A 17,434-nucleotide genomic window follows, 5' to 3' on the forward strand; every position below is an offset into this window, starting at 1 on the left:
TCTCAGCGTGTTTGCTCAGCTCCAGTCTGACGTTAAACTCCACTAATCAGTTTGACTTGGAATATATTGAGGCTTTCAATGATTTAAACTTTTTTTCTTTCAACAATTTAGAGCTACTTCTCCTTGGTCAGGCTGTAGTTAATCTGTTGCATCCATTCAAGATCCTAAACCCCCCGCTGAGTATTTACACACCTTGCTACACTGAGGGCTCCGTTTTCTGCAGCTCTCCGTTTCCTGTTTGCCTCCTCATATGTACACACTCTTCACTTACTGCCATAAATCTCAAAGAAAGAGTCTTTCTCTAAGAGGACTCTTATCCAATCACCTGCTGTGAATTGCTGGCATGTCTTGGATTCCAGACCCATCTTCACCCTTTTGAGAAGAGGTTTAGAAACTATTACTTGTCCTCTGAGACCTCTGCCAGACGGGCTTTTGTTGACAGGACATTTTTTTTATTTTGCTGTTTGTATTCCAGCATTTTCTATTTTTTTTATGTTTTAAAAATTGATGAAGTTGCTTTCCTCTAAGTAAACAAAGCTTGATGTATTGATTTTCCAATGCCACGCTCAATTTCGTGCTTTGGATCCAACTGATCCAGTTGTATCCAAAGTGTTTTGGAGTGCAATGCAGCCTTTAGAAACTGCCAATACACCTGTAATAGGACAGAAGAGCCCCTGCTTTGTTTGGAATAACGATAGAACTTCAGACATTTTCACTTAAATCTGGCACTTTGTACGTATATATTTTTTTATGTTTAGAAACCAATGCATCCTTTCAGCTTTTGCTAAAAAAAGGACAACTTTACCTGAGTAAGGTACTCCAATCTTTGGCAATGTTAAAAGGTAGCCTCTCTTTTTTTTCTTCTTAGTTTGTTTTCTCTTTGCCCGCTCTTCGTTTTGCTTTTTCACCAATTTATACTTTTGCAGTTTTAGTCTTTTTGTTGCTCATGTTTTTTGACCTGCAATCTGCCGAAGGAGATCTAATTTCTTCTTTAGCAGCTGCTTTGGCAGCACATTAAATTATTAGTAATTATCTAATATCTACTAATGATCTGTTTTAAGGAAATGTGCCAAGAAGACGTAAAACTTAATGTCAATGAGGCATACGGATACATTTAATTAAATGAAAATGAGTATTTTTCAGGTTATTGCCATAGTTTATGTATATAAAAAATAACTTCCAATAGATGGGTGTAAAATGGTTAACACAACATGGATGTAGGTTAGCAAAACATGTGAGCAGGAAGCGGGGGTATGACTCAACAAATGGGTGAAGTGACCCAGATAATTTCCATTAATCACTGAGTGAGGCAGCAGGTTAATAGTTATGTCTATTTACTCCACCCCTGGTGACGCAGTTGTCTCGTCACCAGTACAAATTGCGGATACTGGGCATGTGTGTCACCCACCACATTGTCCAGATCCAGCGTTGCCTGCTTCAGCTGATCCCTGGATGCCCTGATCATCAGCAGGATTTTGGTGAAGGTTCGACACGCTCCCGTACTTTCCTCATCCTTCCTCCTATCCTTCCCCTCGTCCTCGTCTTCCTCCTTCGTCATGCTGATGCTGCAGTTCAAAGCAAATGTAATGCCGTGGAGCTGAGCTGAAAGTGCGCCCGCTGAAGCTTCCAGGAAGGAAAATTGTTTTATGAAGGCCTCCCGTGCCTCTGGAAGAACAAAGCAAATAAAAACCGCATTAAGCCTTTCATGGATTATTTCACAGAGAATGTTATTCTTCCCATACTCTTTGTAGCTCGCAACTATCTTACTCTCTAAACTCTCATTTACCAGGGTAATTCGTGCAAGGACTCTCATCCTTTCTGCCTATCTGCCAGAGAGGAGACAAAAAAAAAAAAACAAGCGTGTGGGAGTCTGTCCAAATTTCAACACTTCTGTCACACTCGCTTTGTAGTTTATGAGGATAATCTGACTGGCTGTTAAAGCAAGTAATTAGGGGGTGAGTCCAATCAGTACAATATGTGTCGGTTGTTGCTTCATTCTATCTTTGTCTTATGAATTGAAACTAAATACGTGTGTGTCCCAGCATGGGTTGTTTTTGTGCTCACACATAGAGGCTGTGGCTCCCACATGCTCATTATATTATTATCAGGCCACCCAGTGTCTTAAAGAGCATGGCTGGAATGTGAGCGCAAGTGGTGTGGGTGTTAGGATTTGTTCAACAACTGTTATCAGGATTGCAACTATAATCATTATAAACTAGGGATTAGAGATGCACTTTCTGTCATATCAATAGGGATTAAGTTAGTCACATGGTGCCTTGTTTTATATTGTTATGATTTGTCTCCATTTGGCCTGTGCAGCTGAGCCTGTAAGCCTTGTTCCCCTCGAAAGATAATGAGGATATATCAGCATTGTGTCAAAGTAATTGGGAGAGGTCGGGTATTGTTGCCTGCTTCCTGATTTAATCGCTTTGTTGTGCCTCGCGTGCAACGCCGTCGCGGTGGGGGAAGAGATGCGCGGCAGAAAACCGGGGGTGGCGTTACGTCAAACGTCTCGGCCACGCTCCCCAATCGCCTGTGTGCTCATATGGTTATCATCTCCCTGGCAGGATGCGCCGCAACAGACACAGAGGGGAAAAGACTAGAGTCGTGTTTCACAAGCCGAACGCTGTCATGTGTCTCGAGAAGTGACGGACAAAAGAGGGCGAAGAGGGAGGGGTGGGGGAATCAAAAGGAGCGAGGAATTAGCTCTTGTTTTCTTGGTGTTGTACCTTGGAAGGCCAGAAAATCCTCCAGTGCGTTGGGAAAAGTATCTTCCCTCTGGTGCTCCCCTTCATAAAGCCCCGTCGTGGTGTACTTCAGTGGGTGGTGGCGCTTCCCAAATCTACCTCGGCAATCAAAGTGAGCCAGGAGCTTGTCCAAATCCTGAAGACGAGTCTGAAGCTGTTCGGCCTGTAACAACATTATGATTTTAAAAGAATCAGAGGGAGAGCAGGCTTTTTTGTTAAAAAAAAAAAGACATAAATAAAATAATGTGGCTGTATTCATTTATTCAGATGCAAAGATTGAGATGTGACTTCAATTCTTAGTACACCAACACATAAAAATGTAGTATTTCAACAAAAGCAATGAATAAATGAATATCAACAACGCGATAAGGGATGGAAAAGCGTCTTCCTATCTGGATCCTCTCGCTGTTTCGTGTGCCATAGGCAGAGGAGGAAAGCATTGCGAGAGATAAGTAGATTAGACTTTGAGAGAATAAAAATCAGGTCTAAAAGTGAAATGAAAGAGACGTGATTGGTCCTGGCAGTTAAACAGTCACTGATTTATTAAATGTTGGTGTGATCACACATCTTTTTAAGGGGGAAGATGTGCCATAAGTTGTCCACAAGACCAGCTGTGCTTTCTGCTAGTTAGTAACCAAAGTGTCTGCCAGGTGATTAAAAAAAAAAAAAAGTCTTCAGATTTTACTCTTGGCTCTGGATAACTCTTACTTTCTGGGTTTGATCATATTTTCAATAAATACAAAATAAATTGTTGAAAGAAAGCTCAGAAGTAGTCCCGGTTGATGTTTGTGAAAAGTCATGCAGGGCAAATACATAGAAAATGGTGCTCTGCTCAGATGAGACCAAAATCGAACTATTTGACCCACAGCAACGTTTTGCTGAAAACTGACAGCCCGTCTAATGGAGTACACCATCACTATGGTGAAGCATGGTGGTGGCAGTGTGGCTGGTTTACTGAACCTGGGGCAGTGAGAGTTTGGGTTGGTGAGTAGATTGATAAACCTGAAACTTTGGAAGAAACCCTTTCAGAGGTTGATATTTGCTGGACATCGATCTCGAACATACAGCCTGAACTACAGCACATGGTAGATCAAAGCATATTGATTTAGCATATTACAGCGAAACATTGCTCCTCAAAACATTGATAATTCAAAGATTCTAATCACTAAAAGCTTTATAATAGTTTGTGATTACCTAATATCAAACCCTTAAAATACGACAATTTGTTGGTTTTTGACAAGAAATGAAAAAGTTCACAGGGTATGAAGGATTTTGCAAGGCCATGATGTTGCTCCATTTCTCCGTTTTATGTTTTATCCAAAGGGAAAAAAAATAAATAAAAAAAATCAGCACCAAGATAGGGAGGCAAAGAGGGTGACCGGTGGGAGGGGGATGGGATGTCAGAGGACAGGAAGAGTAATTGCAAGAGTTCAGAGAAGACAAGGGTTGGGATGTTCACTGAATTGCTAACACCGTGGAAATCACTGCATGCATTCGCACAGGAACGGTGCTGGTCCGGCGAGGACGTCCAGCCACTTCTGCAAGGGGGAAAAGAATAAGTGCAGGAAATAAAGGCAGAACACGTCAAGAGGTATTGGATTCTCCTCAGAAGGGAAATCCAGGGACACACAGGGTCTTGGCACACCGAACGTGGGATGCAACAGATCCAAAGGGACAGAAAGGAGCGCATGAGATCATTAGGGCAAATGTCCCTTTCTATTTCAATGCACATCCACTGTATAACTGCAATCTCCAAAATACAAAGGAGCCATACGGCTGTCAGGAAGGTCTGCAAAGGCGGCATGCTCCAGGGGAATGTGATATTTCAAGGGAAGAATTGCACCTCATGAAAGCAGGAAGGCAAGAAACAGTGTAGGTGCGAAACCTATTTATATACATTAGTGCAGCAACCAAGTGTTTAAGACAAAATCGAAAACCCAAAATGAGACATTAGGAAAAATGGAGATAGATGAAGCAAACAAAAATGCATGGCAGGGACAGAGCTATTTACACAAATCAGGTAATTTACAGTAGAATTTGGTAATGCCAGGTCATTTTTTCATCCCAAAGTGGGGAAATTCACTTGTTACAGCAGTACAGCAGCTAAATATGCCCCAATGAATATAAAAATATCTGGAAAGATAAAACAACTACACATTAACAAAATGCATAAATAAAATTAAAACAGATCTGAACCTTTGCATTAAAACCACATTTAAAATTCACTAAATTCCTTCACCAGGGTGCCTGTATCAGCACAGAAATGATCTTCAACTACAGATACTTACATGTTTTTTGACGAGGCCGTAGCAAACTGGACACTCCTCACACTGGTGAGTGGCTCGGTCATAGAAATAATTAATCTCGCATTTGTCGCACTTGTGACCCACGAAGCCCCGGCGGCACTGACAGGTGCCATTGCCGTCACACTGCATGGAGGCGGAGCCCATCGGGTCACAGTTACAGGCTGGATGAAGCAGGTTTAGATGATAAGGGGAGTTGGGAAGCGAGAGTAAACAATTTACGAGTTAGAGAAAGCTTTCAAGTGTGATCTGTACTGAATGATCAGACAAGGGCATAGGGGGCAGCTGCAATGCCTGATGTAAGGTAGTGTACCTCTGCAGCCTTGTGAGGAGAATCCAAAAAAGCCAACACGGCACGAGCCACACAGGGTCCCCTCCACTCCTGCGCGACACACACATTCCCCCGTGATTGGATGGCAAGCCATCGACAGCGAGCCGACTGGGTTACATTTACACCTGGTGAAGGCAGGACAACGTCTTAATGGCAGATTCAATGAATAATCTCTCATACAAACCTTCTTTCAGATGCGGTGGGAAACCATTTACCTTTCGCATCCAATGCCAGGCTGAAGGTTGAAGAAGCCGACTTCACAGTGGCTGCAATCTCGCCTGGTCACATGAGCGAGGCAACGGCAATTTCCTGTCATGGGGTGGCATTCGTCAACAGGCCCGGAGGTTCCCGCAGCGTTGCAGTGACATGCTGGAGAAGAACAAATAAGGCATTTTAATAGTTAACGTAAAGATAATGTTATATTGTTGACAGCTTAAATTTGCATGCATCTCCTTTTCATATGGAATATGTTATTAGTTTTATCTCATTTGAGTGCTGGAGGGAGTATTGGATAAAATGACAGACAGGAGAATGGAAATTCAAGCATCCCTCTGCAACATTGTTCTGCCGGATAAATTCAACTGGGGATTACAAGTAGGAGAAAAATAGGAAAAGGAATATGAAAGTGGAAGAATGAACACCTCTGCTCTGGTACTTTGGGTCGTTTCCTACCTTTGTAACTTTATTTAAAGTTCAGTCGCTGATTTCTTTTTCTTTTTTTACCTTTTAACAATTCAAGGACTTCTTTTTTAAATGATCCGACTCTGAGCCATTTGCTCATCTCATTTGAAACTTTCGCCTTTTTGTAACCTGAAAAAAAAAGTGTGCACCTATACACCAGAAGTGAACGCTTCAAATAGATATTCCTGCATTCCTGTCGAGAGAAATACCTGAATCCCAGCACCACTGACTATATAAGAAGTAAAACTTTATAAACCTTCTACTGCGGTCTAATGGGAACTGCTTTTTCTTGAGTTGCAGTGTAAAAACAGCTAACTGACATGTTCAAAAGTCTTAATTTATGACAAAATTCTTCTCACAGTTTTCTTTGAAACATTTAAAACCGAGTTTGTAAGGACTTTGATATCTTTCACAGTTCTACACCAGCTATACTCACAGTTTTAACTTCGTCGATCCCTGTGGACAGCTGTAAGTTCATTTACCATAAATGTGCAACATGGACAGAATTTTAGATATTTTTGCAAGGGAGCATGAAACATATAGTGCAGTCAGAAGTCTGTATGCACTCCTTATAATTTGGGGGCTTTTACTGCATTTAACCTGTTCTTTTTCCAAGGTAGAGTGATTATATGAACCTTTGGCGAGTTGTGAAAACAACAAATGCGGATTTTTCTCTGAACCACTGATGGTCAAAATTATACACACATAACACAAAAATATCTGTATAAATGTATTTTGCCAATTTGCAGGGAAACTTCTTGTACTTTGTAGCCACAAACAAGGTCCTGATATAATTATGACAGAATATTTGACCAATTGTGCAATTAAAAATCACTTAGCTTGTTCAAACTGATTGGTTTTAAGGCACAGAGTCAACCTTTAGAAATTTGAGGCAACATCCACTATTAATATTTCTGTTAAGGCTGATATTTTATATACATTTTGCTATCCTTTCAACACTTTGAAAAAACAATTGCCCTGCTGACTTCACCACTGGTTCTCCGCTTCAGTTCCCCACAGTCCTATGCAACATCACCATCACTGTTACATGATCAAACATAAACCTCATGACCAACCTCATTCCCCAGAAAAAAAAAATGGCAGAAAGATGGAAAGAAATATTAGTTGATAATATTGGCCCAGTTCAGTTGATTAAACTGACACTGCTATATTAAAAACTACTAATATTGGCCGATTTGGATGTTTGTGCCGATTCATCTCACACATTCCTACAAAATATGCTGTTGCAAAACAACTCAGGAAGGACTAAAGCTTAAGCCTAAGATCCTGGAACATCAGCGAGATTGTCCATGGTGAAGCAAGTTTAACATCACAACATACTGAGTCGGTGTTGAGAAAGAACTCCCTGCTCCAAACTGCTTCAAGCATGATTAAAATTTTTAAATGTTTCCACATGGAAAGTTTATTTTTCTCTGGCAAAATCAGGACAAGGATTAAAGTATGTGCCTATAAAGTCAAAAAAATATGTTTGAGGCTGTAGAGATGAAGCTTTCAAAGCCAAGAATACTGTCCTGTCTGGATCTGGCTGAGGGTCTGTTTCAATGGCAGATTAGGAACTGAACAAAGAGGTGGAAATGATAAAGGCAGACGAACATCTCTAAATTCAATGAATGTTGACTGTGATTGGATGTTTCATCAAGGTAATGATCTCAACCAAGCAAGTTTTGGAATAACTAATGCCAGATTTCTGGAATGACCGAGCTTCAGCAATTTTCTAAGGGGTCGTTTTTCATAAATTACTGGAGGGGAATGTAAATTTTTGAGAGTGCACATATGATTTTGATCCTGTGTGCATAGGAGTACACCTGCTATTTTCAAATCTATTCTATTCCACATTTGTTTTCTAAATGATCTTAAAACTAAAAGTCAATTCTAAGAAAAGAAGGGTTTCAAAAGGCAAATTAATAATTTTCTCTATGTTAAGTGTGCGGAAACTTATAATTGGCACTCTTCTGTAAAAAAAAAAAAAAAAAAAAAAAAAACAACTCCATACATTCTAAATAATTAAAAGGCATTACTTGCGAATGCTTTCTCAGTGACTCACGTCTGCACTTCTGTCTGGCCGCTTGGTTCAGGGCGTCGCCATAAAAACCCGGCTTACAGCGCTGGCACTGGTCGCCCTCTGTGTGCCCGAGGCACTTCAGGCATCGCCCGGTAAAGTGGTCACAGACTCCCACAGCGTTGAAATCCACATTTCCGTTGCAGGTGCATCTTGCGCAGGGCCGAGACGTCCCCGACGTTCCCAGGGGGTCGCCGTAGTAGCCGTCTTCACAAATCTGACAGCGCACGCCTGCGTGTGCACAATGAAAGGCGAAGGAGATGAGAGGGACTTTAATGGCAGTGCCGGAGGTCATTTTCGTTTAACATTAGACTATGTTCTAATTAAATTAAATCCGCTGATTAAATGTGCCTGAATCACAGGTGGGCCTTCGCAGTGACAGGAAAAGCAAATGAGCCGACTTCAAATGACAGTCTTCTCAGTAACAAGCTGATTTACGGAGACCTGGTTTGAATCTTGTCATAAAGCTCCTCATTTACTTTGTTGACTCTCCGCGCACGTCATCTTAAATTGCAGGAATCTCCTGTCACCTGTCTGTCCTGCAGGGCAGTTGGTGCAGACCACCTGTCCGGTCTCTGCGATCTGGGCGCAGCTGCTGCGGCCTGGGCAGGGGCAGGCCTGACAATCACCACGAGTGCCAATCAACGCGTTGCCATAGTAACCATCCAGGCAGCGCTCACAGGTCGTCCCGCCGGTGAAATCCGAGCACTCGCACACCCCTGCAGCACAAAGAGGAGTCACACATCACACAGGAACACCTGCTCATAAATTACCAGACAATGTTTGTTCTGTCCCTGCCAGCAGAGGGCGCTGTGTCTCTGGCCAAAAAGCAAATAGTACAGTCCATATTCTGCTTTAGAAAGAAAAGTAAATAAATAAATAAATAAAACATTCCCTACAGCACACCATGGAGAGCAGAAGACAACTAAATTCACCCCGACTATAATTGCTTTGGGAAATATGGGAGCCAAATGCAGTCCGAAAGACCTTCAAGAAGCAAAGCAATTCCCCCACCATGAGGGGGGAGATTACCAATTCTATGATGTCCAAAGAACAAACTGTTGTTTTAAAATTCAGTAGAAAAAAAAAAGAAGAAAAAGGAAAAAAAAAAAAAAAACAGCTTTCAGCTATAAACGACTTTAAATGCACATGTGTTGATTTACACTCGCATACACTTCAAAGCCCCAGATGCATTCTATTCAATTTACACAGTGATTTTTTTTCTGTCCACCTGCTACATTTTAAATCTATTAAGCTACACCGGCCAGTAAACGACACAACATGATGCAGCAGACTTGCCAGAATATCCAGAGCAGCGATTCGATGTGAGTGCAGAGGAGAAAGATGTGCAGAATGGTTGGGCTGTACAAACTTCCGTGGCTGTTCAGTGAACCACAGTGGCCCAGCATCCTAGCCCACAATTAGGCCCACAAACGTGCTTAAAGCCAACTGTGGGTAATGACCTAGTTGAGTTGAAGCAGTGAAAATTTGTTATGACAAAGAGAAACTTTGAAGAAATAGGAAGAAAGAGACTACTTTTCACATCAGAGAGTTGATGAGTTTTCCTGCATGCTGTGAAACTTATTTCTGAGGTTACCATTTATATTTTCATAGTTTCATAATATTAATATAATGTTTTACAAGATATTTACAGCCCTTTAACTTTTTAACCATATGTTACATAACAACCAGAGGCAGATTTTAATGTGGGCAAGGTGGCTCATCGCCCAGGACAGCACAGTCATCAACTTTTGTCAACCTGTTCTGAATCACTACAAAAAAAAGAAAAAAGAACAGTTCATTTCATCTGAGAAATATGAAAAATATCCATTTGCATGTTTTGCATATTAATTGAATAGTACAGAGGATGTAACCATTGTGCAAAAAGTATACTTCATGCTACAGCTGACTATTAAACCTGGAAATTTGGTTTAACAAAAAAGCAAATCACAGGTATGACATTTCTACAAATGGCGATTTATTGCAGCAGACTGCATGTTGCCTGTATGTGGCTGCTGTAGATTGCTAGGTTCAAGCGGCTACAACGCTTTGCAATGTGTTCTTCTGTATTTTACCTAATTTACTATGACTTTGTGTATCAGAATGGCACATTCATACCTGCAGTAAACATAATAGAAAATCTGTGACACCATTATTAATCTTCCATTCAATGTGATTGACGTTAAGCTATTTTGCACCAAAAAATTGAAAGAAATTTCAGTGTTCAGTTGTGTAAAGCTGGTAATCTCCCAGAGGATTTAGTGGTTTCAGAGCAGATTAATGCCAAATGCATCTGTCCAGTTTTTTGTTTGTAAAAATGTTTGGAAACTTTTAGCGATTTTCTTCCGTTTACAAAAACGTCTGTGTGAACTGCTTTGTGTTGGTCAGGCCCGTCCATTTGCTTGGACGGGACAGTGAGCTGCAGTAGAGAAAGTATCATTTCACTCTGTTTGCATACACAAAATGTTTGAAAGCAGAGGACATAAAATTGCTGGAATGAGCTCTAAAATTTAATAACCTGTCAAATGACTTTGCCACACATTGATAGCGGTAATTGAGTTTTGATTCTCTAAAGAACATGCCAATAAGATTGCGATGCATTGCAAATAATCTGCAGCTGTGTGACTTAACTGGGGTCTCATTAAAGTTTCTCATCATTCCCCGGTAGCCCACTGTGTGCATAGGTGAGAAGCTCTCTGCTGTGGATTTTCAAGTCGGCTCACGGCACCGTTGAAACTCTCTTCTCTTGTTTGAGGTCACTGCTGTCGCTACAAGGAACTAAATTAAAAGTCAAACGTTTAAGACAGAATAATGCCCGAAAAGCTAAAATGATCCCACATCTACGACGGAGGGGATGGGGGGCATCAATTATCCATTCGCCTCTTCAAGTGCCCGGCTTCCGGCTAGAAATTATTAGTCTTTTGATGAGGTGAGCTGCATAATAAATAACATTCAAGCGTAAAATGCCAACACTTTAAAGCCTGTATTTAGCAATAACGATTGTTCCCAGCACAAAGAAGTGAGTCTTTCTTGAATTTCATAAGGCATACAATGACAGTGGTGGCATACACTGTCAATCCCCAATGAGCCATAGTAAATTTAATGGCAGCAGAAATGTGCTGACTTTACTGTGTGTGAAGATGACTGAGTGTGATATGAGGCAGCAGAGCCACCGAGGGCCTCCTCGATGCTATTATCATTCCACGGACTCCTCGGAAAAGCTAACGCCATGCATCACAAAATGTCGCTGAATTGCTGGATACCTCCTCGCGCTGCATTTCCTATCGCCATGCAAATCACCTTCTGTTCATAATGTCTCAGAGGAATCATTTTTATTAATGAATCAATGAGCATTGATTTAGTGTTAATGAATCGGGATTTCTTTGAATCTCCCTTTGGAGCACCACATTATGAATCCTCACAATCCCGGTATTCTCCTTGCACCCCTCTCCGCTCTTGTACTCTTCCCGTTTCAGCCGCACTTGAGCACGCTCTGCTCCTCTGCCTGAACTCTGCTCGTCCGTTCTGTGATGGGAAACCAATATTTCGGCGTAGGAAACAAGCGGGCTGGAGTTTTCCTCAGGAGCCATCGCCACATACAGATCACACTTCCAAAGAGCTTCCTTTTCTTCCTACATAACCTCTTTCTTCCCTGCACACCTTCCCCCTATTGTTCTCTGGCTACATAAATCCACACCCATTTTGTTAATTAAGTGTCTTGCAGGAGGATACAGTAAGATGCACGACTGAGTGATGGCTTTAGACAAGAAATAAAGCTATAGTAGAGTACATAGAGGGTCAGTCATATATAAAAGCAAAACTGAAAGTTTGCATACGCTTTATAGGAAGAGATGTAACTTTTTTTATCATCATTGTCTGATAAAAAAGACAATGAAGCCCTGTACTTGCATAGCACTTTATCAAGTCTAGAGGACTTCAGAGGGAGTAACTCTACATTCAGTCATTCCCACTGACGGTGGTAAGTCACTACATTGTAGCCACAGGTGCCCTGGGGGGGTCTGTGCCTCGGGCCCTCTGATCACCACCGGCAGGCAAGGTGGCTTGAGAACTTTGCCTAAGGACACACCGAAACAGACGAAGCAGGGGGGTTGACTTGCAACAGGACCTCCTAGAAAACTTGAGTAAATACCCTTCCAATTGTGAAGTACAGAAGTGGTAAGATCATGTTATGGGGCTGTTTTGCTGTAGGATAGATCACATCATGGGGAAAGTAACTGTCAGGAAATATTGAAGCAACATCTTACGACGGCATCCAGGAAGTTAAAGCTTATGGCTAAATGGGACTTTCAAATGGACAATGAAGCTCAGCAAACAGGCCATTGAGTTGCTATGTGGCTTACGGTCAACAAAGTCAATATTTTTGGAGTTTCTATCACAAAACGTCAGATGAATAAAAAAAAATTGGGGCAGAGCTGGTAAAGTTTGTACAAACAAGATGACCTGCAGACCAGTTAAACCATTTCTACCAGGAGAAATGGGTCAAATTTACAACAACCTACTGTGAGAAATGTGCATGTATGTGTATACTTCTGGTTTCAGCCGTGAGTACAATACATTTTCAACCTTTTGGACTTTTAGAGTGCATTTTTAAACAAAATTAGCTTCACAATACCAACTCTCTTACAAATGTACGTGATTACTGTTTTTTGATTTCAAGCAGTAGGACATTCTTCTTGTCTTTCAAAGTGGAGCTTTGGATAATTTGTTGTTTAACAGTTTTATTTGACATTTGAGAAGAAATTGTAACTGGGGCAGAGAGTATACATCCTGGGGCTGCTGTGTACCCTGTAAAAATGATTTCGGCTATGCCTCCAGAGATACAAACAGGCACTGGCAAAGACACACAGACTCAGCATATCTCTCATCTGCCTGGATTGGTTCATGCTGGACGATCATTCAGTTTTTCTCTCACTCAAAGAGCCATAAGTGACTTCTCAAAAGATAGCAGTTATCAGTGTTTGCGATGGCTTGTAGTGGCTTTAACACCAGACAGAGGAAGTAGCGTGAGGGGAGAGGAAGGAGAAATGTGCTTTTGTTTGAGAGGATCACAGCTCTCCTCTTTTGGTTTTCCTCTGAAATCGTCAGATGTATTTTCTGAACAAATCAGCGCACGTCACTCTGTACCGTCTTGGGAGGTTGTTCAGGGAAAAATGGGCATCATGTGGGGCTTTTGATGAACACGTCGTATGGGTTCAAAGCAACTCGTGATGACGTGAGTTATGAGGATGTTTCTGCAATTTTTTTTTCTCGTTTTGCCCCAATGACACAAATGCTTCGAAGAAATAAAATGAAGAAGAAAAAAGAGTTTTTCCCTCCATTTTCTTTGCAGTATCATGTAAGGAAATGGCAGCATAGACTACAAGCTGTAAACTATAAGCTATTCCAGCTCCCGTCTTCTGTATCCCTCCATAAACAGTAAAAAAGCTGACGGCCAATAAAATCTATTTACCGATGCATGGGAACAGGCTGTTTTAATGAAGGAAAGGAGGGAATAAATCAGAAAAAGAGATGCAGAAAAAGGAAATTTTGCATGCCTCCCTGAAGGCTCAAGGGTAAAAGGCTGGGTTTAATCTGCTGCACAACTGTTTCATGGCACTGCCGCCGTCTACTTTAACACAAATATTCTCCGACTGCACATGCGGCTTCTCATTGAGTTCTAAACAGACTGCTGCGGAGAACAGGGGAGAAGGCTGCTGAGAAAAATAACTTAGCCAAAAAAAAAACAAACAATAAAAACACATAGGGCAGTATGTTTTGTCCAAGCCGATACATCATGTGTGAAATACAGATGACAGGGGAAATCTGTTTTGTCATAGTGTGACTGTGGAAAATAAATGCATCAATTCCTGTTTTGTGTATAGAGGCAGTCGGCCAAATTATTATAGTCAAGGCCCCCGGGTATCAGGGAGGGGAGTGCTGGCAGCGGTGGCTGTAGCTCATGTAGCTCATGTTGTCTCACTAAATCTCTGGGTCAGCTCGTTCTTAAAGGAGAGCGTTGTAAATGATGCATTTTGGTCTAATTAAATGGTAACTCCCTCATGAAGCTGTTCAAACAGATACGCAGACTGTATTTAATAATTCTGATGCATTCTTCAACTTAACTACAAGCATGGGAGTCTAAAACATTTAACGCGTCACTTAGGAGCTACATAATGCAATTTTATTCTTAATGATCTTTCTGGGTTTAGCAACAAATTTCTCCAGATTGACACTGGAATCTTCAGAACATCACACGTTTGTTTTCTCTGATGCCACATTTTCATGTGGGCACTAGTATTGAGCTCCGAGGCACGAAGAGAAATTATCAGCCCTCACATAACTAATAATTAATTGCAGAGAATCAACTTAATCAGTATCACTTCAAGGCTAAGCTCTCTAAATGGAGGATCTGTTAAAAGGTTATAACTTATTAGTATCTTACTTGCTAGTCATGAATCTTTCCTTGGCTTCAGTGTGGAGTTTAGTTTTCAACTAAGCAATCAGAGCTATGCCAAAAATAAAGCAGAACTTTGCTCTGTTAAAGCAGCTTGAATATCAAAAATATGATAGCTTTTTTATATATATTTTAACTACTGTTACATTTGCGTTTGTGGATTATTTACACTGAAGCTCACATTAGATTGGGGTGCATAGCAAAACCCAATCCATTTAAAAAACAAAGAGCTTCTTATCCATACCAGGATTAAAAAATATGTTTTGTATGAACTGCTTTGACCCTTTTGCTATGGAAGTTGCCATTACTTTTTAGAAATCCACTTTGGTCTAAACTTTGTTCTTCATAGCTCTTAGCCGGAAAGCTAATCTCCATTGGTTTCTCGTGGTTAAGTTCTTTCTTGCCACTTATCCTACCAAAGAAACTTAGACTACTGTTATGATAACATCTAATTTCCCTTTGGGGTTAATCCTTATAGAAATGTATTGCACTAAAATAAATTCAATGATTAGATGCCATTCTTAAACATCCTTATCCTTAACATTTGGATTCAGATATTTGTGTTGACTTTGGTACCTAAATATCTGCTCTGATACTTCTAAAACAAGTAAAAAAGGTATTGTTGTCGTTTCTTCCATTGCATAACAGCACATGGTTGTTTTTGTCTCTGACATTTGCGCAAGGCCAAATTTTTGAATAATGTTGACTTATTTTGCATAGCTAAATGTCACACCCACTGCAATATGTCAGCAGAAGTCAGAACACCGAAGTCCTCCTTAGTTTATCCTGGCTTTGCAAAAGAAAACGGATCACTGGAGGCCCCTTCTGCAAAATATATTCAAGTCTCGATTGTAAAGGCCATCACACGACAAGACTTACACAGTGACGCTTGTAAACGATAGCCAACGTGTTCATCAGAATATATATTTGAATGCTAAGTTGAAATATAAAACATTCAGAGTCAGAGCTTTCCAACAAAAGGAACTCTTTGAAATAACACAGGAAAAAGGAGTACAAGCAATTCTCGAAACGCTGCTGAAATGCCATCTCAAGTCCTCAAAGCTCATTAGTCTAAAAAGTCTTGGGGACAAACTTGAGTCAGAAGAGTTCATGCACAGTGAAGCTGGCTCTGGCACCAGTTTATTCAGCCTTTAATCTCTCTGGTGGGCCATGTTTGTTCAAGGCTTAGCCCTTAAGATGCCAAGGCTGCATCAATGTGGGATATGAGGAGCGACAGTGAGGGTAAAATGAAGCGAGAAAGAGCAGAAAAACAGACAGATGTAGTCAGTCTGCATTGAATCTCCCCATGTAATTTCTATTGCTGATCCCATTGGCCACGCTTTACTTATCTCCTCTCAACCAGCGCACTTATTTTGCACAAAAATAAACAGCCAGATAAACAATGCACGCACTCTGTCTGCCTGTCGTGGCTCGCAGTCACACTGTCAAAGATTGCTGATCTGAAAAGGTTCTGACCTTTCTCTTGACATAATTAGTTTAGACAAGGAAAACTTCACACAACGACCCCAAGAAGTTGTCAAAATGAAGGATAATTTGGACGTCTTCAAACTTGAAAAGCGATACTTAGTCCACCGCACAAAGCCGATCGCGCTTTCCAACTTTAAAAGACGTAAAGTCAAGCTCCTTGCGAATGGAAATTGTGTTCTGAAAATAGCTCCTTAAATGTTATCTTAAATTCAATGCAGCAGGATCAAGGAGAACAAAAACAGTGTCGTGCATCATAGATACTCCACGAAAGAACCATGTTATTGGCTTAAACAGAAAAGCTGTAATATAGCATGCAGGCACTCAATATCCAGCAGTGTGCTGGGAACGTCACGTGTTTCATTTGTTTAAGTGATTAATGAGCACTCGCATGCAGGATACGCTGCAGAGAAAATTGAATGTCTCTGTTCTATCTATACAATCATCTCTCCCACTTTTGGATTTGTGAATTATGGCCTATGCCCAATTTAATGGATGGGTTATATGCAATTACTACAGTACACATGCTGTGCAGAGGCATGTCAAGCCCATCCTAAAATCAGCATAGTACATGTGCATTTGAACGTGTACCGCTCTTTTGAATCTAAAGGACATATGTTTGACTTCATCCACCCCACAGCGCCGGAGCTTGGCCGAGATCGCAATCTGCTTGTTCCACAACAAATATTAACATTTCCAATCTGTTGTGTTACACTACAGCAAATAGAACCGACACAACCCAGAGAGTGTTAATAAATCATGATTATGAAGCACCATTGGCGGCAGTTTTCCCCGGCAGCCGGTGAATAAACTCCATCCCAGCTTTTGTCTGTGGGCCCGCCCTGCAGGATGATACGAGCCGTTAGGTAATTATACAGCAATTAGGATTCTGATAGAAGAAACAGCAGGTTGGTCCTCCCGCCTGGTGACAAATGATGAACAGGGGTATCTAATCAACTTTCTTTGATAGCTCTCCCCTTGACCTGAACTTATAGATTCGCTGAGAGCTTGCGCACTTTGTTTACTTCCTGCTTAATTTCTTATAAGAAAGCCAGTGGGCTGTCAGAACATGACATGCAACTCTAATCGTCTATTTGAAAAAGAAAGGCTAATTTTAACCCGCTTCCTTTCCTCTGACAGGCAGCTTATGCCGTTCAACACAAGATACCAAAGGACATAAGGCATATTTAACGCCTGACTCAGAGAACACCATGTTCCACATTCAACTCTCATTCGTCATTCACACAGCACTGAGGGCAGGCAAATATTCAAACATCCCAAAAAACAATATGTATATGTACACATATTCCTTACACTCTGTGATGATTTCTCCTGTTAAAAACAGCAACAATG

General features: G+C 41.1%; 1 protein-coding gene across 1 annotated transcript in view; it reads right to left on the reverse strand.

The window, feature by feature from the left end:
* The window catches only part of lamc3 (laminin, gamma 3), a 115,518-nt gene that overhangs the window by 12,237 nt on the left and 85,847 nt on the right, over nt 1-17,434 (reverse strand). The window contains exons 13-19 of the mRNA XM_055052666.1: nt 8,673-8,861; nt 8,128-8,373; nt 5,597-5,750; nt 5,364-5,506; nt 5,036-5,214; nt 2,730-2,910; nt 1,409-1,665 (exon numbers count right to left, since the gene is read on the reverse strand). Coding sequence (XP_054908641.1) covers nt 1,409-1,665; nt 2,730-2,910; nt 5,036-5,214; nt 5,364-5,506; nt 5,597-5,750; nt 8,128-8,373; nt 8,673-8,861 — 1,349 coding nt within the window. The remainder of the gene's footprint in view (nt 1-1,408; nt 1,666-2,729; nt 2,911-5,035; nt 5,215-5,363; nt 5,507-5,596; nt 5,751-8,127; nt 8,374-8,672; nt 8,862-17,434) is intronic.

This window comes from Poeciliopsis prolifica, unplaced genomic scaffold, assembly GCF_027474105.1.
Source record: "Poeciliopsis prolifica strain line A6 unplaced genomic scaffold, Auburn_PproV2 SCAFFOLD035, whole genome shotgun sequence".
Classification (NCBI taxonomy): domain Eukaryota; kingdom Metazoa; phylum Chordata; class Actinopteri; order Cyprinodontiformes; family Poeciliidae; genus Poeciliopsis; species Poeciliopsis prolifica.